The sequence below is a fragment of the Thermobia domestica genome, chromosome 6 (genome assembly GCF_964235325.1).
Source record: "Thermobia domestica chromosome 6, izTheDome1.hap1.1, whole genome shotgun sequence".
In the NCBI taxonomy this organism is placed as follows: domain Eukaryota; kingdom Metazoa; phylum Arthropoda; class Insecta; order Zygentoma; family Lepismatidae; genus Thermobia; species Thermobia domestica.
Genome location: NC_137459.1, coordinates 271824402 through 271846044, shown reverse-complemented (window position 1 = coordinate 271846044; position 21643 = coordinate 271824402). Strand labels below are relative to the sequence as shown.

Sequence of the window (21643 nt, the reverse complement as noted above, 5' to 3'; positions counted from 1 at the left end):
TGATTTAGCGTATTTTTTTTAATATAGATTCAGTACCAAGGATACGTTTCATCTCTGATTTTAATCTTTTATTGCTTCCAAAAGTAATATACATCAATCACCACTTCCGGTTTTAATGTTAGTCCCATAGAGAAAAATCATAAGGAAAAAAAACTAGTAAAGCCTATTCGATATGGATTCAGCATCCGAGAAATAGCTTCTATCTTTGACCTTATTCCTCTATCGTAAACAGTATAGTACTACTCCATGTTTGAGTATTGACTTTAAGTAGTTTCGAAGTATACCGTAGTTTCACACTGTGAAACAAAACTACCCCATGCTGTAAGCGTCGGTGGAACACCGATAGGCAAAAATCGGTGGTCCCGCAATGACGCTACACGGAGGGCCAACTTCTGTTTTGAAAATTATACCACCAGCGGCAGAGACGCGATGCAACGCCAATGAACCACAAGATTATTATCCCAAAATACGTTAAATCGTCTATACAGTATGGCGCTAAATTCGTTGTACAAAAACAAAGAACTGATTCCTGAGAGTAAAACAAACAAAAAAGTTCCTACAAACATAGGGCAAAAACCCCATCGTTTACGTGTTATAGGCTGCCGAAAACATGAAAAAATGAATTATAAAAGCCCATAGCTCCAAAACTATGGGACTTACTGTAGTCGGGTCAAGTCTTCACCTAGGAACTAGTGTGTGCTCTATCCAAAAATACATGTTTTAGAATCCTAAGGTACTCCCGCAACACTTTTTATGGAGGTAGTTGGAGAGTACTTTATATCATAGGCCCATAGTCAAACTCCCTTTATAAAAATTGTTGTGGAAGTACCTCAGGATTCTGAAACACGCATTTTTGGATAGGGCACATACTAGTTCCTAAGTGAAGTCTTGATCCGACCAAGGTAGGTCCCATAGTTTTGGAGCTATAAACCTTTAAAATTCATTTTTTCATGATTTCGGCAACCTATAACACGTAAATGATGGGGTTTTTGCCCTATGTTTATTGGAACTTTTTTGTTTGTTTTACTCTCAGGAATCACTCCTCTGCTTTTGTACAATGAATTTAGAGCCATACTGTATGTGTGATTCGTTTACATTAAGGCGAGTCTAAAAGACACCTTTAAAAAGTTAATAATAATAATAATAGTAATAATAATAATAATGTTTCCTGGGATAGGCACGAATTACCAATCTTGTGATTACTAGCCGCGCACTCTTCCGTCTTCGCCACGGAGGCAGTAGTGTTTGCCCCACCTGATCTCACTTTTGATACTCCAATTTTCTCGCACACTTTCATTCATTTCTCATCGTCACCGTCTCCTTTAGCCTAAACGACATAACTGTGGGACGTAAAACTAAAGATGTCATTTGCACCAGTGTTAGTCCATCTCATCAAAGGGATAACAATCTCCAAATTTTATGTCATAAAAGGGAACGAAAAATAAAAAGCATTCGTAAACCTGTACTATTTCATAACGTAATGAATCATCAAGACCAAATTTTTAGTAATTTTAAAAGAATCATCATAACATTGATCCAAAACTCCTAATTCAATGACGTCATAGCAGGGCCAAGGTACCTCTGACTCATTCGCACCAGCGTGCATGGCCCCTGAATAAGCATAAGCAAAATTTCAATAGGTGACGCAATCTCGGGCCAAAGCATCCCTGATTCATTCACTATGGTCCATGGTGGTCCCAAATTGGATAATCAAAAGTGAGATCAGGTGGGGCAAGTACTACTGAGGCAATGAAGTAAACGTCGCTTGCAGAAAGATAAATCATTAAAGTCTTTTTAATTTGACTAATCAGAGTGCTCCTTTAACCGTATATATCCAACGATAACCGTTTGGGAATTGATAAAATCCATTCGCCAAGTAATTTTATAACAAAATGACACGCGTCTATTTACTTCATTTCATCGTTCTTCCATATTCATTTTCTAATTATCAGTGAGAGTTGCCATCTAAATTCATACAATTATACACACTGATCTCAAGATTTTTCACTTCATGATGTAGAGGCAAGGGTTACTCTTGATCTCCGGAGCACACTTTAGGAGCAATTCGTTATGAAAAAATAATATATAACAATAAGCGCATGCACATGACTGCGATTGTTCATGTTGATAACTTCGCGATTCTCCGCGACGAATCGAAGGAGCGTAGACCGAAATGAAGTCCTCGGTGCAACGCGGTGGTAACTTCAACACCCTGGCTCTATGTATTTCTTTCGACTCGACGAAACCCTGCCACTCCCTTGTGGCACACTAGTGACAATCCTTCGACGCTTCGCTATATCAACGATCGACATTTACCGGCAAGTAGGCCACTAGGTGATGGCGACATTTACGGCATGGGGTAACTTATTTCAGTAGTGTATTTTCAATTTTTATTTTAATTGAAGATTTTATTTTAGTTTTGCCTGAGAGGAAGGCAAAATATGGACTGTATTTTTTTTACTTTATTTTACTTTGTTTTTTTACTGTTCATAAAAAGTCAAAGATTTTTCTTCGTAAGAGACTCAGAAACTTCAAACTTCCATTCTTAAGATCATGGATTTGTTACACACACACACACACGCACACACACACACACACACACACACATATATATATATATATATATATATATATATATATATATATATATATATATATATATATATATATATATATGTGTGTGTGTGTGTAGAAAAATGGTGTCGTCCCACTTGCGACATTCCTATTAGCGACAGGAACTATTAACTGTCCTATGAGCGACCGATTCGATCTATTAACTGCTCTATGAGTCACCGATTCGTTCATACTAAGATACTGGAAGAAGACAAGGTTCTCTCTTCTTTAACTTGTTTCATGCTAATGCGATTTAGAACCTAACAAAATGTACTATGAAAAATTTCGCTCTACCTGAATTTAATACGTGAGACTGCTCTCATTACATTAACAATATTTTATACGTTTTTCCTAATATTATATTTTTGAATTACTTTCTATGAATACACTGGGGAAAACTAACTAAATATTTAGAGTAGCTCCGTCTTTGTCTATGATTCTAATATAATTAAAAATTTCATGTTAAAATGATGCGGAGCATAAGTTTAGATTGAATATGTTTATGGCATAAGAAAGAAATCAGAAAGAGGTAGGGGCTTCCGAAGAAAATTTTCTAGAGAGGGCATCTTCATGGTTGCTGTACCATGTCTGGTATATCTGGTATTTAATATACGTCATTTGCTATATATTACGTATACATTTTCATGAGCCAGGGGAGTGATCCCTGCCTTCCCATCGGGCGCCCATGGAAAGAGGGTGTTCACCACTTGAGGATATCAAAGAAATCTAATATATATATATATATATATATATATATATATATATATATATATATATATTCGAAGAAATTATTACACAAGTTACAAATCTCTCGCAGGACTTAACAGTTCGTCTAGCTATAAGGGATTATTTCAGATTGCTATACGATAAGCTTTTATGTATAAGTCAAAACAAGGAAGGAAGGCAAATTAAGCCATTAGTTTACGTTTTAGTAGCTTACAATAGGGGGGAAGGTAGTTTAAAGAGTTTGTTTACCTTTTGGATTGTTTAGAGTGAACTGCATTGTAATTGGTGAGATTGGTTGAGAATAGCCAATCAGATGTAAAAGATCTCAAAAGCTGTCTTTTATCATTGACTTTTTTTTTTCATTTTATTCAGTGTCTTTTGAAGTCTAAAAAGTAGCTAGTTGGCGAAACTGTCACACGTTTAAGTTTTTCAAAATAAAATATATTACTGTGCTTAGTGAGTAATTAGATTTGAATCAAATTAAGTACAGAAAACAGAGCTTTTGAAGAAAGGGGATATTACAACTGGACTTTCAATAATTACATAGGAATATACTTTTCATGGAAATGTCCCTGTTGTCTCGTTAAGTTATTTGATATGTTTTATGTCAAATCTAACTCAAAATTAAAATAAGGTTTATTTGCACTCACTGTAGAGGGAAAATATATTTGATGAACTGTATTACTGGCACGTACATTTTTCGTAGCAAGGTTGTTCGGGCGCTAATAACGCCAGAGGCAAACATATTTCACGAGAGGAAATCATATCATCTTGCATCATCTCAATGTAAATGAATCGGTCGCTCATAGGACAGATAACAGTTCCTGTCGCTAATAGGACTGTCGCTTCTGGGACTAATTCAGAAAAATAGTTGTATTCTAGTTATCAACATATTTAAGATTTATGCTGTTGATTAAAATTTTCAATCTAAAATTGAGCTTTGTGTTGCTTAGATATCTTACGAAATTTGATTTTTTTTAGTTCATTGGTTTGTTTTATAATTAATTCTATTAATTGCGACCAAGTCTTTGGCCCGCTGTACCATCACAATATTTTTAAATCTGATAACTCCCTGCACGCGAACGACATCTGTTTGCAGGAGACAGGCAGGGCAGATAGCGATATCTACTAGGTTGATATGTTTTGATGTTATAAATAAGATACAGAGTTTTAGTGCAGTAGTGAGTTTTAATATATGACAATTTGTTTTGTTTTGTTTTTTTTTTTTTCATTTTCTGAAGTTACAATTCTTTCTTTCTTTTAGGTCTCCAAGTTGTATTGAACTCAATCCTTCGCGCCATGGTGCCTTTGTTACACATAGCTCTCCTGGTTTTGTTTGTTATCATCATATACGCCATCATCGGTTTGGAGTTGTTCTCAGGAAAAATGCACAAAACATGTTTTAAGAACGATACTAGTAAGTGTATATAGTATACTATATGTATATATGTATGGTTTGCTATATATTCTGTAAATGATGTTTCCTTTGAATACTTGTCCATGAGTTAAGCTAGGCCACTAATTAAGTAGGTCATGAGTAAGGTGGTCGGTTTATTTCCCATTGACCTAAGAGAAGTTATAAAAACTCGAAATTAGGTAGTTGGGCGAATGGGGAGACTGATAACACTGGTCGGCACACATTTTCTCCCTGCAATGGTAATGGATGATTTTTATATTTTAGACTGCGCTGAATCCAAATATGCAAGCCGAAACGTTCTATCACCCTCACCCACCAACTTCGAGACACAGCATATTTTCTGTCTCCATAAAGTGAAACATCTTTCTGGTAAATCTTAATGAGATACAATATATGGCACTATGATAACCCATGGGGATTTTCGTTATTATTTATGTGTGAAAAGAGGTTCTTACAAACATTTTTACAACTGTTGAAATGAGAAAGCTTCTTGACTGTTGTGAAAAGTAAGTCTCTTAAGTAATGAGAATGTGAAGTGTTTGAATCCTAGCCCATTGATTTATATGGATAATTATTTTTTGTTCTCTTTAAAACGAGCTGATTAAATTTATGCTAATTCATTTTGAAAGGGCAAAGGACATTTAGATAGATTTGAGAAAGAAATCTGCAAAATAAAATAATTTACATTCCAGCTTATTTCAAAAGAGTTAGAAAAATAATTTCCTATACGAATAAACGAACTACAAGCAAAGTTGGCGTAAATACTCAACACCGCTTAAAAAGACGAGTGGTAAATGCAAGTAAATGAATGGGAAAATAATTGGTGCAATAAAACAGTTACACAGGGGACATCATAAGATGGTTCCTGAAGTTTCTTACAAACGCGCGAAGGAAAAACCCAGCCCATACTTTGGTGCCAGTGTTATCAACCACGGTCATTCTATTTTGCATCACTAAGAAAACTGAGATGCATCAAGAAGGTCTTGACAAGTGAGTATTGGCAACGCCGCTGCGAGCTGTCGACCTTCTTTTGCTGGCTCATCTATAGAAAGTGTACAGACACGACATTGTCGTCATGATCTTACACTGAGAGAAGAAAATCTGATTTTTAGTCTTGAAGATTTGGAGAGGCGAAATTTTAACAGGATTCTGAATCACATATAAAGTTTTCTGTACCAGGCTACGTAAAGGTTGTTGCATAGCCAGTACTAATCTGTACAGCCACAAATGAACTGAAATCATGTGTGTCCCCAATCAACACGTGCAGCATATAGCAAGTCATGGTTATGTACTTTCATAAACAAATATATGGTTGTGTACGAACACTACACAGTCAAAAAAAACTGCTCCACAACACGAATTTTCTAGAATTGGAGTTCTCATGTAGTGGCACTAGCGCCTGGAAGGCCGCCTGTAGACGGAATCTACAGATTTTCCTTCTACATGTGCTCCATTTATCTATCTGCGTAAACGGCAAAGGATCAAACATACGACCTCTCAAGCCATAGATAAGGCCTCTTTTCTCTGGACCATCATGAGCAATGTTATATAATAATTAAATTTGTAAATATCTCGTAAATATGCATACACTTTACTATTTTGTACGTGAGACAACAAACGCTTATAAGAAATAGATTAAGAAGCAAACAGTTATTATATTTTGTTCCTAGAAAATAATGTTAGTTCAAATTTTCAGCCATATAAAATATTAAATTTAGTTTCTTACATATAGTTTAACTTAGTTATAATTTGTCTTGTTCTCTGTACATTTGGGCTTTATGTTCATTCCCTTAGTTCGATCACTTCACAGTTAACCTAATCAGCTTATTCTTTTCAGACGAAATTATGGATATGCCGCATCCGTGTGGCGAAGGTGGCTTCCAGTGCGTAGATAACATGCACTGTAGAGAATACTGGGAGGGTCCTAACTTTGGGATCACTAACTTCGATAATTTTGGCCTTGCAATGTTAACTGTGTTCCAGTGTGTTACACTTGAGGGGTGGACTGATGTTATGTATAACGTAAGTATTTGGTGCTCCCGCTACTGCTAACTATATCTGTTGTGCAGTTTTATAGAGTATTCTTCTTATGGTTCAGTGTACATTTAGAAGTAAATTTAATATCATTAATATTCTTAGATGTCATAAGAGTTTAAAATTGCTTTTCTTGCATATTTGAAAGTAAAAGTTCTCAAGATTAGTAGGTATATTGCAATTAAAAACAATACGATTTTTTATTACAAATTACTTTTACTTATGCTGAAATGTACGTTGTTTTCAATGGCAAAATTATTACAATCTTGTCCAACCATCGCTTCGAAAACAAAATTAAAAAAGTAACTTATTTCTAACATTAGTACTTATTCGTTTTCAAAATTGGCTAACATCTCTAGTTTATTTTAGAGTTTAATGTTCCATTCTTTAGTATCAAGAGCAAGTCAGACGGATTAGGATTTAGATTTCTGGGCGTTCGGCACCTAAGGCTATTTAGCCCTTCACGTTTTGAGGGATGACGTCCCTCGGCGAACACACAATCCGGGGAAAGGGAAGGAAGAAAGGATTGGGGAAGGAAGAAAGCGGCTGGAACCTATAAGTTAGGTACCACCCCGGCATTTGCCTGGTGTGAATGAGAAAAACCCAGGAAAACCTCATTCAGGGTGGCTGGCCCGAAAAAGCGTTTTACACTTTTTCGACCGAGTGCCCCCACCGGGAATCGAACCCGGGACCGCAAGTCAGACGTGAGTCTGACATTTAAAGTAGAGTTTTAATCAAGTTATATCTTACTGGGAATCAAATCAAACACTCCCTTTTCTGAATGGCGAGTACCCTAGTCATTTAGCAACTTGAAAGCATATAACTAAGCTCCATGTTCTAAATACATCCAGATTTATATATATATATATATATATATATATATATATATATATATATAAAGAGCAGAGATTAAAACGTAATTTTCAAGGCTGAAACCAACATTTGCAAAAAAACATTTAAGATAAAAATTACTTCCTTCCCTACGTGAATCAAAAATTATTACATTACTTTGTGAAATTGAATAACTTTTTTTGAATATTGAAAGTTTGCATCTTTTTCTGAATAGATTAATTACTTTTCCAAAAATTCACTGGAGTTTAAAATTCGCCGTTTAACAGACCACTCAAAATGTCTTTAAGACATCATTTAATACTATGTCTTTAATATTTATTTTCTACAACTTCAGAAAGGGTTGAAAACTGGTAAGCTATGTATGAAGCATAGTGTTTTCATTATATTTTCGTTCTTCATTGATATTTTTTCCTGAAAAATTGAGGATAGTATATCTATCTATCTACCTATATCTATCTATCTATCTATCTATCTATCTATCTATCTATCTATACAGTGTGTGTATATATTGTACAAGTTCAACCAAATTCATATAATCTGGATCAAACTTGAGCTGCTATGTAAATGTTATGACGTGCAGGATTTCGGTTCAGGAGCTATGGAGCATCAAATTTGGGGTCACATTTTTCGAAACATCATCCAATCTGTAATAAGCTTGGCAGGGTTGGTGGATTTGAACTGCTAATCAAGTGTGTGAAATATTATTGTGTACATGATTCTGGCTATAAACCTTCAAATGATGGATGTGGACTTATTGAAATTATCGGAAACAACTGGAATGAAGATTTACTTTATAAATCAACGAACGACGAATTTTCTCTGCAATTGGGAAACTTATACTAACTCATTTTACGAGATAAAGGTCGTTTTAGAAAAGAATGTTTGAAACAAATGATTATTATTTGCTTGCGCCCAGTCCATATTTGGATAAAAAATATCCCTTTTTTATTTTACAACAAAAACTACTTTCATTAGTTGTGGAAATTCTAATACTACTGTTCAATTTGGAACATGGTATTTGATCTGTCGTGTTTTCATTTCAAGACTATGCAACACAAGCCGCCTTAAGAGCTAGTAGGAATTAGCGACTCGACTTTCAACACCGACGAACTTTGGAAATTATTTCACACATGAAAATACGAAAGCTGTCGAAAAAGTATTTGATCTTATTTATTTTTGCAAAAACTACATGGTGTAGGTTGACCAAATTCTGTATAATGGAAGAGGAAACCATGATGAATTTAGCCTGCAGATTGCGTTACTTTCATTCGGATATTCTGTTGTAGAGGAGTGGTTATGTTTGGTGGTTTTCTGTGGTCTCGGCGCGGCTAAAATAGTAAAGACATGGATATATGGATTGGGCACGAGAACGAAGTCACAAAAGGCTTTGTGGATTTATCCGACCTCGGCAAGGCCTGACAAAGCTCGCGAAGACTCAGAGGAAATCGCCAGATGCGTTCCAAATCAAACCAATGTTGAGTGTGTTCTTCTATTGCGGAAGAAATGTGCAAAATAGATATGTACAAGAAGGTCATGCAGATAGAAAGAACTTCTCTTCAGACATTTCTCGACGTCTACGTGACGCTCTTTGTCCGAAATGACTAGTTCTGTGGACTTCGAAGCCCCGAAGACTGCACCAGGATAATGACTGAATGATTCCATTCGCGCAGCTCATATGGTTGTCCTTTTCACCACAGCGTTAGATTTCGATGTTTCATCAAGCTCCTTACTCTTGGGGTGTAGCCTCACGAGATTTTTACCTCTTCCCAAAAGTCAAAAGGTACCAGAAAGAAGCTTGCTTTTGTACCCTGGGGGAGATCTGGTGCAACGCGATGACTTCTCTGGTAGCACCTTCCGATAAGGGTTCTAGGCCTGTTTTCAGTAGTAAAAAAACTACCAAACTCGGTGCATGTAAGCAGAAGAGAGCAAGTTTGAAGATGATCAGGACGAAGAAAACATCAGGTGAGAGTGTTGGTTTTCCAGGGCCATGGCGATTGCTTTTCCGACTGACCTCGTATGATAATAAATATAGACCAACAATAGTGTAAAAGTACCTCCTTTTTAACATATAACTCGCCGTACATTTGTCTAGATGACACGTATAAGATTTGTATTTCGAGAACAAAATATCATGTCAAGACATAATTATTAGTTTGAATCATAGGTCCATTAATGCACCAGAGAATGTGGAATGGGTTACAGTTTCTTATTTGTAGTACCTGATGAATTTGCTCAATTTCTTTCAGAAGAATCCTTGCACCATCCCTGTTCCTTATTTATTGGTACATTACTGAAACCTGTGGCTGAAAGTAATTATTAAGTACTTAATGCAGCATGTAGCTCTTGTTCCTTTATGCACTATTCCAATAGTTTTTCGGCCAGCTTTTGAGTCAGAAGTACTGTAACACATCTGTACACTCTTGAGCTATATATAAGCTGCTTGGGGAAGATACTGGTAAGTGTGATTTTCTAATTCTCTAATAAACTGGAAAAGAAAGTTCAACATTCCCATGCAATGCAATGCAATGACATATCCTAAAGAAGCTTCCCATGTCGTATACAATTACAACACCGAACTTAAGCTACCTACACCATTCTGCGATTAGGTCCAAACCCATTTCACCTAAGAACTTAATTTCGTCATAAGTGGCGCTTAACATTGTCTTCCCCAAGTTATTAATTGTCTCGTCCAAGTTGTTCGTCCTAGTACAGAAGCGAGAAATCATATCAATAAAAGCAAGTTAAACATGAATCAACAATGCATTTTCTGCAGCCTATTTCCTTAAACTTTAGAGATTATTGTATTAACGGGATTATAGTTACTTCTAAAGAAGATTGCAATATGTTTATATATTTTACCAAATAGTCCATAAGGAAAGTACTACCACTATAATTTCTCTATTGCGGAAAAGTCTTCCTCTACTTCTTAAAGGAAAATTTCCATTACAATTGTTTTGCAAAAATTTCACCAAGTCTACATCCAACATTTGATAGCCCTGAAAACCAAAACTCTATACACCATAATATTTCACAAGCTTTACATCAGGTCAAGTTCTACCACCATGCCAAGTCCGATCGAGATCGAATGAGTTCAGTTGAACTACCACAATATACGTGTATATATAATTTCTAGATTTTAGGAAAGGATCAATGAAGAACGAAAAGACGTCGATATATATATATATATATATATATATATATATATATATATATACAGAGAGAGAGAGGCAAAATTTCAAAGTCAGACGCATTCACCAATAGAAAAATGAAGGTCGCCAGTATTTTTAACTTACAAATTATGAGAGGGCTCGTCCCTACGGCCTACGGTTTGAAAAAGAAAGAGGTTACATCAGGGCATAAATTAAAAAAAGACAATTAGATTCAGGATAACCAATTTTGAATTGGACAATTCCTATACACGTTATAAAATATATTTTGTCTTTCGATTGAGAGTGGGAAAGGAATGGCGAATTACAATGTTGTGAAAATCCACTTTCCGTGTTTTCTTTCACTCAGTGACAATTACTTTGGTGTGAAACAGAAACTGCGCGGCCCTGTGAGTTTTGAGCAGAAACCATTCCTACCGAACACTGGTCGCCAGTTCTAAATTTCTAGTCGGCAATGGCGACCTGGCGACCGGAAATTTTGTATATATATATATATATATATATATATATATATATATATAAGGTGTTCTATAAATGGCGTCTCCTTATCTGAAGACGAGAATTGCACTATGTAGCAACGTCGCAGAGAAAGAACCTCCTAGAAGATCGATAGATGTTGAAGTTAGCACCATTTATTAGTGTAACAATTGGTGTAACTGCTTGATGGATTCGAGGAGCAATGCTAATGGTTCCAAGTTAATCTGCAACGTTGCCACATAGTGAAATTTTGATTCCCCATAGCGGCTGAATGAGGCCCCAGAGGGTGTATGGTATATCATTATATAGCATTCACACTTTACTTTGACCTGAATAATAGTGCTCTGTTGTCTGTGAGCGCCATTTTTAGAACACCCTATATATATATATATATATATATATATATATATATATATATATATATATATATATATATATATATATAATATGTCTATTTTAAAGTAAAAGACATAGTAAAAATACATGTACAGAATACAGGTATCTGTCAATGGAATGTTATCCGAAATTATTCTAAGATTGTATAAAATATGTGCATGTATCTTTTTTTCTTGAACTTCTCCATTGGTTAGAATAGTGCTTCTATTTTAATATAGTAACCTAAAAGCTTATAACTGCAATTTTCTTATAATTATAATTATGCTAGTTACATAACAATATAAATTATATTTAGTTTTATATAACAGAAATGTTCAAATCTGATGCACGAAATTTCAATAGATACGTAATGAGTAAGTCTAGATTTACAATTTATCAAATTACATTAATTTACATTTGTAACAAAACTTATTTAGTCTTAGCTTATTGCACGAATTGCTGTTATGCAAAATATTAGCAGGGGCATAGAAAAAATACCGGCATTATTCACAGTAAAAAATGGTTGTGTTAGTTCAACTCAAGTTTAACGCAGGGCAGTGGTTCCAGCCTGATTTCCACTATGCGGTGTTAGTTCAACACAGACCCGCAGTGTTGACTTTTAACACAGTGGGTGTGTTACGTTTTTAACACACAACCGGTGTTGAGCAGTGTTAAATTCGGGTTTGTGTTAGTATTTTCTGTGTTGATTCGACACCATGTCAGGGTCAGTAGTATGGGGAAAAGTGTTGAGTGTTACTTGTGGCGGTGTTGCACCAACATAAAGAAAGTAACACAGTGTGTAGTGTGTTAATTATTTTGTGTTAATATTACACCATGTCAAGTATCAATATAACACAGTCCCTGTATTATTTCAACACACAATCTGTGTCATAATTCAAGGTCAAAGCCGCACAAGTAACGCCGTTTTGGTGTTAATTTAACACTCCCTGTGTTAAAATTCAAGGTCAGACCAACAGATTAACACCGTTTTTGGTGTTAGTTTGACTCCTCTTTTGTGTTACTACGACACCTATTTCGGTGTTGAAATAACTCCGTGTTTGGTGTTAATGTAACCTTTTTCCGTGTTGGAAAAACTTGTGGTGTGCATGCTTACGCTTACCGAAGATTCTAATTTTAAAAAAAAGAATAGTAAACTACAGGACACTTCATTTAGAAAATCTTCATAAATGTTTTTGTCGTTCTCCCCAACATTTATTGAGAAGTATTTCTTGATGCTGCGAAACACAACCTTCACCAACACATTGTTCAAGAATGATAGAAAACCCTTACCTATATCCTTACAATATGTTTGCATCTTTATCATGTTTCTACTTGTTTTCCGCCATTTTTGATACACAGTCCCCGATGCTGAATGGCGAGCTCTAGTGCAGTGTAAAAATGACACAGTAATAGTGCAGTGTTGTTTCTCGTTGTTGACATATTTCTTCAGAAACATTATGTAAAACAATTGAGAACACGTCGCGCGAATACCTGTTTTTTTTAAGTATTTCTTTCTACTGTGTTTGCCTGTAGCTTCAGTTCATAAGCCTTTATAAGTAGATGCCCAACATATTTGGCAATCACGCAGAAAGCAACACTGAAGATTCTACACTTGTGTTAATTTAACACACAGACTGTGTGTCATTTCAACTACCAGCATTTAACACACAACTCCAAATGGAGAGCGAGTTATTCTAACCACCTGTTTGTCTTATATTTTAACACAATCGTATTAACACATACGCATGTCGTTGAAATAACACAACGATTTTTTATAGTGTAGGGTGTCTTTTATATTCTTTACTAACTTCTAGTTTGCGGATTTTCTTGTATGTGTAATCTTATACAGCTCACCAAGAAGTGCTCAAGTTTGTTAGATACGAACGCTATCAATGCTTTTTAGTCCATTGATTTATAGGAAAGTAGTTTCCTTTATGAAGCACATTTTAATGTTTTGTTTATTTCTTCTATCTGACCGCTCTAACATTCCTTGCTTTGAAACACATATGTTTATTTTTTTTTTGCATAAATTTAATATGTATAAAACTTAGGTGACTTACTAACATTACACATTCGCAAACAACATTGACTCAGTTTGCAAATATAGAGACATGAAGTAACCGTATTGAAGAAATCAGGGAAATTAGAACATAAAATGTCTATTGATTTCTACCACAAAGAAAAAAATATGCTATATATGCCTACATATCCATGGACTAAACCTCAAATATGGCACCGATTTTAATGGAGATTATAGTACACTTTAAGCACTTTAAGTGTCAGTTTGTCGGAATGGATAGACCGATTTGAGCAAAGTGTTTTTTTTTTTTTTTTTTTTTTTTTGTTTTTTTTTTCGACAGATATAGAATTACTTTCTATAATATAAGGATTATACTAATTTAAATTAATTTATTCACGAGGTATCAATCAGGGAAATTGTGTTAATAGATTTGCACTTCTTTTTGGCAGTTATGCTCCAATCCTCAAAGACTTTAATTGGACTACAACCGGATAAAAATAGGGAGAAAGTAATTTTAGTTTATTGGCAAAATGCGAATTAGGGCCTTTGGCTTACCTGAACACACCTAACTAAATATATTATGTGCATGAGTTACTTTAGTTTACGTTCATTTCGCTAAAAGAAGAGAAACTGCATATTTAATCCAAATATTTATTTAGCAAATATATGGGTCGGTAATAGATATTGGGTAAAAGAGGTAAGCATATATTTAGGGAAAGATGTAAGATGACTAGTTTGTAGGTAAGTATTTATCAAGAGAAAGACATGAAGTTGCTCGGTTTCTATAGTCTCATGTGTTGTAAGCTATAGTAGGTGTCAGTTGCACTTTAAACGGATTTCGAGAACTATGCCAAGAAGTTAAATTTCCAAAACTCTTAAACAATCATTTTGGTTTTCAACGTACTTACCAGGAATGCTTTCAAATTGTACACTGGGTCTTTCATAATCTGAAAACACATTTTGAAACCCCTTCGAAAGTGTAATATATTCCAAAGTTTTAGCTGCTAATATGCATAAATAATGAAGTAATGGCACAATAAAGATTTGAGAAAAGTGAACCCAGGCAATGGTAAAATTTAAAGATAAACTCAAATAACTTCAATTGTATTTAGGCAATCTATAACAAATTTTATTAACATTGTACACACTTTAGAAGCTATCCAAAGGCATTATCATCAATACTATAGCTAATGCAGTGTTATACGCCTTTTTATTTTCAAATAGCAGAATGTTATGTTATTAAGAAATGTAAGATGAATGCATAATCATAAATGAAAATATATGTCTAATACCTAGCAGTGTTGCAAACCTTAAGAGTTATTTGAGAAGATTGATTGCTACAGCTTTCCCCCATAGACTGCAAAGTACACGAGAATGGCAGAAACTCTTTATACATCCAGAAAACAGGCTGAGGTACAAAGAAAGTTAGAAGTGTTGTTCAACAAGGTCGATGAAACTGGACCATGGAAAACACACAATTGCGAATAATTTTTGTTTAAGAATTGAAACGAGAACATTCTCCACAGCAAGGCATTAATAGTAGTTCATTTGTGCCAGGAATGACGAATTAACGCACCATTCGCCGTTGGGTTGTCATTTTTTTTCCGGCGACACAGTATTGTAAACTGAGCCTCATGGGCACCAACCAGCATCATATTCGGATAAGTTCTTCAGAACACCGTGGAAATGCATCCTCAGGAATGTACTCCTCCCATTACAGACGAGTAAGGTATACAATATACCACTGTCTCCATGCAATTGACAAGGTGAAAAAGTTGGACTCATGGCTGGCATATGAGTTGATATCGCTCAACAAGAATCGCCATCTGAAAGTGTACCTCGCATAAAAAATGGATCTGGTACGACAATCGTGGACGGCCATAATAGTGATTGGATAGGGATCAAAGTCCAAGACGGTTTCCAAATTTCCTGAATGTTGTTGCTGGTATGGTGATCTTTGATGTAGCTGATCCATCATGTTTTTCTCCCTCAAAACGAAACCATCACTGCAGATCGTTACAGCGAACTCTATGAAACGCACTGCATCTTTGCCGTAAGCATCCAGAGATGCTCAAAGGACATAATGTCCTCATGTTGCACAACAATTCACGTGCAATTCTTGCTCAAAGGATATTGCAGATCTTCCATGAGTTGCAGTATGAAATCCTTTCTCATCCACCATATTTTCCTCACATCTCTCCCACCAACTACCATCCTTTCCGACACCTCGATCACTTGTTAGAAGGAAGGGAAGACCTTCTTTTATGATCGGGTAGTATATTGTCCAGCTGAATACTTCGTTACATCACCGACTCGTCTATTTTTTCCCACGGAACCAGTCGTTGGCTGAGCGATGGTAAAAGTGTGTGACAACACTATTTTGATGAACCAGTATGATAGTTTTTCCCCTTGTAAATAACGTACTTGAGGTGGATATTTTATTCTCACCAACTTAATGTCAATTATTAAGAACATTCCAGGTCTTTATTAGTCCCTCGTGAAATTACTCAGTAGTTTCAAACGGTGGCATGGAATCTCAGTGTTCGAGCTTTTACTTTTGGTTTCAGAGGTCCCTGATTCTATCGTGGGTCATGCGGCGTGAGTTTGCGATAGACATCATCTAGTACTTAGACTGTCTCTTTGTTCTTACTCTCTCACACTCATATTTCACCAATTCTTCCATAACTATTCACTAATTATCCATCTCTTTTATCCTGCAGGGCAAAACGTGAGGATTTCACTCTAATTTATATTTAGATAGTTTTAGAAAGGGTAAAGAAATATTATTCAAACAAATACAGTGACTTGCTAATGCAAATATTGTTTCCAATGAGCGCAATGTCACCAAATACAAAGGTCACCCCATATGGAGTTCGTAGTATACAGGATGGGCGTTAATTAATTCCCTGTGGAAATTATTTATAACTTTATTTTAGTATTTAACCAATTTCATGAAACGAAAAGCATTTTGTACTTCCAACGGTAGAATATAATACATGATATATCATTTATGTCATTACAGGTATCAGTGGAGAACCATGATGCAACGTCTAACCTTGCGTTAGCGGGTGCAGCTGGCACCCCGGTACAAAATATGGTAGTTCGTGACGAAAGTACAGAAATAGTTAAGTTTGAAACGGTCTCATGCCCTGGTAAATGCAAAGATCATTAGGAATTGACACTAGAAGCTAATGGACATAGGTTCTGTAGCAGTTATTAAAAGATGCGGTGCAGATTTCAAAACATCCAGGACGAAGGAAAATGTGCAAATTAGGCATAATTGTTATTATTGGGCAGGAGAGGATCCGAGGGTGGTTGTAGAAAACAGCCAACATAGCTGAAAGGTGACAGTGTGGAGCGGCATGACATCCACGAAAGTTGTGGATCTTTACGTCATTCGGGATGCAATGAATGCAGAATGGTACCTTGCTAAGTTTGGAGATTACGCTCACGATATTGTATCCACGTGGGACAATTTCAATGGCCTAATATTTATACTAGATGGGGATCGCCACACTACCCACATCTTGACTGTGCGTGGCTTGACACCCACTTTCCAGGACGCTGGTTGTGACGTCGTGGCCCCGTTAAATGGCCAGTAAGGAATCTTGACCTAACGCCGCGCGACTTCTTCTTCTTCTTGAAACTGTCGAAAGAAAAGGTTTACCGCACAAAACCACAAATTCTTGATGATTTGGAGGAGCCAATTCACCAAGTTCTTGCGAACGTACCGCTGGAGTATCTCCAGAGATATACTGTTAATATCCCCAATCATTTAAGAAAACTGGTGGATAATGGAGAATCTTATATGTAATTTTAGCAATGCATAACAATTCTACCATTCTAAGGAATAATATGTTATTTTGTTCCTAAAAAAATTGTTAAGTATTAAAAAGTTATAAACAGTTTTCAATAGGGAGTAATTCCCGCCCATCCTGTAGACAATATCATTATTAACAAATTAAAAATGCCGTTTGATTTCCACACGAGTGTAACCAGTTATTTAATGTACAGAACTAAATAAAACCTGGTAAAGACAGTAGAGAGGATCACGCCAAATATATGTATGTGATGAGGAGAGTCACCGATAAAGTAGTCGTTATCCGTTAATATGCTAACAAATTGACTCCACTCACAAACTCGGCCGAGATAATTATTCTATGTATCTATTGCAAAAAATACAAAAATTCGCTTACATGTGTGGGACACGAGCTATAGATAGCCATCGTTACAGTCGCTGTTATCCGTTACGATGTTAACGAACTGGCTCTACTAACGAACTCCGTCTAGTTAATTGCTCTAACCATCTGTCGCAAAAACGAAATACAAAAATTCATTTACATGTATGGAAGGTGGGATATATATATATATATATATAGCCACCGTCAAGGTTCTGTTTCCCGTTAACGTCATAATGGATGATAGCTGTCGATATCTACTGTTCAAGTCGCCATTATCCGTTACGTTAATGGATTGACTCCATTGACAAACTTAGCCGAGATAATCGCTCTTGCTATCCACTGCAGCAAACAAAATACAATATTTGTTTTACATATATGGGCTATAGATATTCACCGTTAAAGTCACTGTTACCCGTTAAGATCCTTGACTCCCTTAACGAACTTGGCCGAGGTAATCTCTCTATGTATTGCAATAAAACAGAACTTTTTTTAAAACAAATCGCGCCCGTTCGAGAGTTATCATGTTTAATCACGGACGGACTAACAACACAATCTTAGTCTCACTGCGTGATCCTATTAGAAGGTGATTTACTTTCGTTCCGAAAAGGTTATTTAAAAAAAAAAACTCGGGAATAGTTGAAATAATAGTTCGGTTCCTTTTTTCTTTTCAAGATTATGCTGTGTAGACTAATAGAGACAGATAAGATCCCAGTAGGAACTGCATCGTGGACCACATCAATGGGGAATGCAGAAGAAAGTTTGTGGGTATCAGCAACATAACGAGAAATTTTGTTTAAGAACGAACGAGTCGTATTCTGCTTTTATAATCGTTAGATGACAAGAAACTAAAATAAAATAATGTTTTAATACATTTTGTACTAATTGAGAATACTGAAAATGATGAGAACAATGAGCAAAATTATATAATATTCCAAATAACGAAAGAAAGTACAAGTAACTACCATAACGTTTCTTTGGAGAGCAATCTCTTTGGTTCTTTTATGTGACTGTCCATTGGGTGGTATTAGCTTTTATGCATTTTAACCTTGTTGGAACGCACTCAAATCAACATAATAATTTCAATCTGTATAAATAATTAAATCTCAGGTATAATTTTAAATTTTTGATATCCTTTATAATGTGCATTATTTATATATAAAAAGTAGTATAAGAAATTTCGTATGACATCATAGTGAAATAGATTAGGAGAAATAGAATCAAGTTTTTCGTTTCTATCGTTTTCTATTTAATTTGTTCGTACGTAAAGAGGTACAGTACGCTTTCTGACACCTGACTTTAAAAAATGAAAATGAAAAATAATATTTATTAATGCTTTTAACAACTTAAACTATGGGTAAATTATTTTACAGTATCAGAACTAATCAATTCACCGACAATTCAGTTTACATACAGCGCTAACATTGTACACGAGTATTGTATGTATGAATGTGTACACAACTTATATCTGAAAACTGTAACATACAAAATAATATTGATATTTACAGAGCAAATATAAATGTATAGTTATTGATGTTTGATCTTTTCATATGAATCAGCAATTAATCATTTAGGCCGCTTTAGAGCCCAATAGTTTTATTTATAGTTCTTTAGAATGAGAAAGGGTATATATTCGACGCAGGTAATTTCGAATTCGAATTAATTATATTTAGAGCTTCTGAAGGAATAGTTGATGAAAAGAAGTGTAAATTGTTCCGTTTGTTGTTCATTCTCTTTAATCCAGTCAATTAGGACAAATATTTCCCCACTTTGAAGAAGAAAAATCTGTATCATATTCTTCAGTTTACACACCCGACTTAATTCTGAGTAATTACTATAAGCTACTTGTGAGTTTGTTGAAGTATTTGTGTTTTCTACAATATCACTGTTGTGAAGTATGAACCGTATGAACAGGTCATAATTTACACGTGCTACTAGATGTGTGTTTCGTTTCACAGGTGAATGATGCTATTGGGTATCAGTGGCCGTGGGTGTATTTCATCTCCCTCATCATTATAGGATCTTTCTTTGTACTTAATCTAGTTCTCGGGGTGCTAAGCGGGTAAGTGAGAATCACGAGATGCCATGGTACAGGCTTACTATGGTTGGCCTCTCTTTCAGGTGGACACTCGCTGCGTTCCTGGTGGAAGCTCAGTTTGCTACATATATATCAGCCAGCACTGAAGATCAGGGTTGTATGGCAATTTACCCATGCATAACAAATAGGATTTGATGTTCGATCTATGTAACATTGTTCACTGTGAATATTGCTTACCAATATGTGTAGTTCTCTTTTACAAGCTTTTTTTATTGTTAAGGAATTATCACTATCATCATTGGGAAATGTATAAATAAGCTGATGACAGAAGCGTTCATTGAAAATGTGTAATCCATGTGTTACTCTAAATAGGATTATTCAAAACTCCATTTATGCTGTGTTTAATACAAAATAGCCACCGATAAAAAGATATGCTTCATTGTGTTTCAAACTAATATTGATTTAGTATTCGATTTCAACTTATGTTCATATTGGTATGTGAATTTCGAATAACGAGCTCCCTTTTTAATTTTAGGAATGAATTTATGTAAATTCAGTTAAATTCCAGTTTCAATTATTTAATGAAAAGAAAGAACTACTATGGTATAAAGCAATATCGTCCAATTAAGCAGTTTAAGAGTGATGAACGTTTCAGTTTTTACATAAGAGGATACAATCATATCATTCTCTCTTGATCTTTGCGTATAAACCATATGTCCTAGAATGAATTGTGATTGTATTTAATATACATTTCAGTACTAACATTATATGTAGCGTAGATCTTACGTTTACAGGTCTGAGCAGTGTTCTTACTGGAAACTAAATATGTATCTCCCGTGTGACGCGGCATTTTCATCCTTTGATTTTTCTGTGATCCTTTATTTTGTACGATTCCAGCTGAATTCATTCCATAGGGCGATAGACTTTGACCTACTATACATACATATGAAATATTGTGTTCTGGAGGTTTTCGGGTTCCTAGTTATGGGAGATCAAATTTTGCGTCATATTTTCGAAAGCAGAAACCTGTGCACTAAAGAATTTAATTTGTATCAAACTTGGCATGGTGATAAAACTTTATCATATAAGCGTGTAAAATATGGTATTGTGAAGGCTTATATTTCTTGAGTTATGAGCGGTCAAAATTTGAGTCATATTTGAAAAAAAAAATAACCCATGTATGTGAATGGTTGATCGGGATAAAATTTGATATGATAGTAGACCTTTATCAGCTATAAAATATTATGTTATGCACATTTACGATTCTCGAGGTATAAACGATCGAATTTTGCGTCATATTTTCGAAAGTAAAAGTTCATACACCAAATTCACCCAATCGGATCAAACCTTGCATCATACAAATATATTCCAAAACAATAACCCATAAAGTGAACTCGACAGATCGGGATCAAACTTAGGATAATAGTAGACCTTGATCTGATTATTAGTGTGTGAAATATTACGTTCTACAGTCTTTGGGGTCCCAGAGTTACGGGCGGTCAAATTGTTAAATCATTGGACGTTTCAAAAACAAAATAAGTACGGTTTAAATATCAATTACAGGTCAGTCTTGGACAAAATTAAATCTAGTGTAGGACCATTTTTCACGATTATGCGTACTTCATTTCTTATTATTAATTACTTGCCCCGTACTTACATATACAATATAATTTAGGTTGCATTGACAATTGTAAAAGTTGAGTTCAATGGGCGAAATTATATTTACCGTAACAGTTTTATATGATC

At 35.2% G+C, this 21643-nt stretch overlaps 1 protein-coding gene across 23 annotated transcripts in view; it reads left to right on the top strand.

Annotated features, from left to right (window-relative positions):
* The window catches only part of Ca-alpha1D (Ca[2+]-channel protein alpha[[1]] subunit D), an 836510-nt gene that overhangs the window by 572373 nt on the left and 242494 nt on the right, over positions 1 to 21643 (top strand). For 21 of the 23 annotated variants that reach the window (XR_014131916.1, XM_081762817.1, XM_081762798.1 and 18 more), the window contains exons 6-7: positions 4604 to 4756; positions 6594 to 6778. Coding sequence is in view for 22 of the 23 variants with exons in the window: in XM_081762817.1 (XP_081618943.1) it covers positions 4604 to 4756; positions 6594 to 6778 (338 nt within the window). In the remaining variant the exon portion in view is untranslated. Of the gene's footprint in view, positions 1 to 4603; positions 4757 to 6593; positions 6779 to 19817; positions 19922 to 21643 lie in introns of those variants that run through there. The other 2 variants (XM_081762797.1, XM_081762818.1) reach the window with 2 other exon arrangements.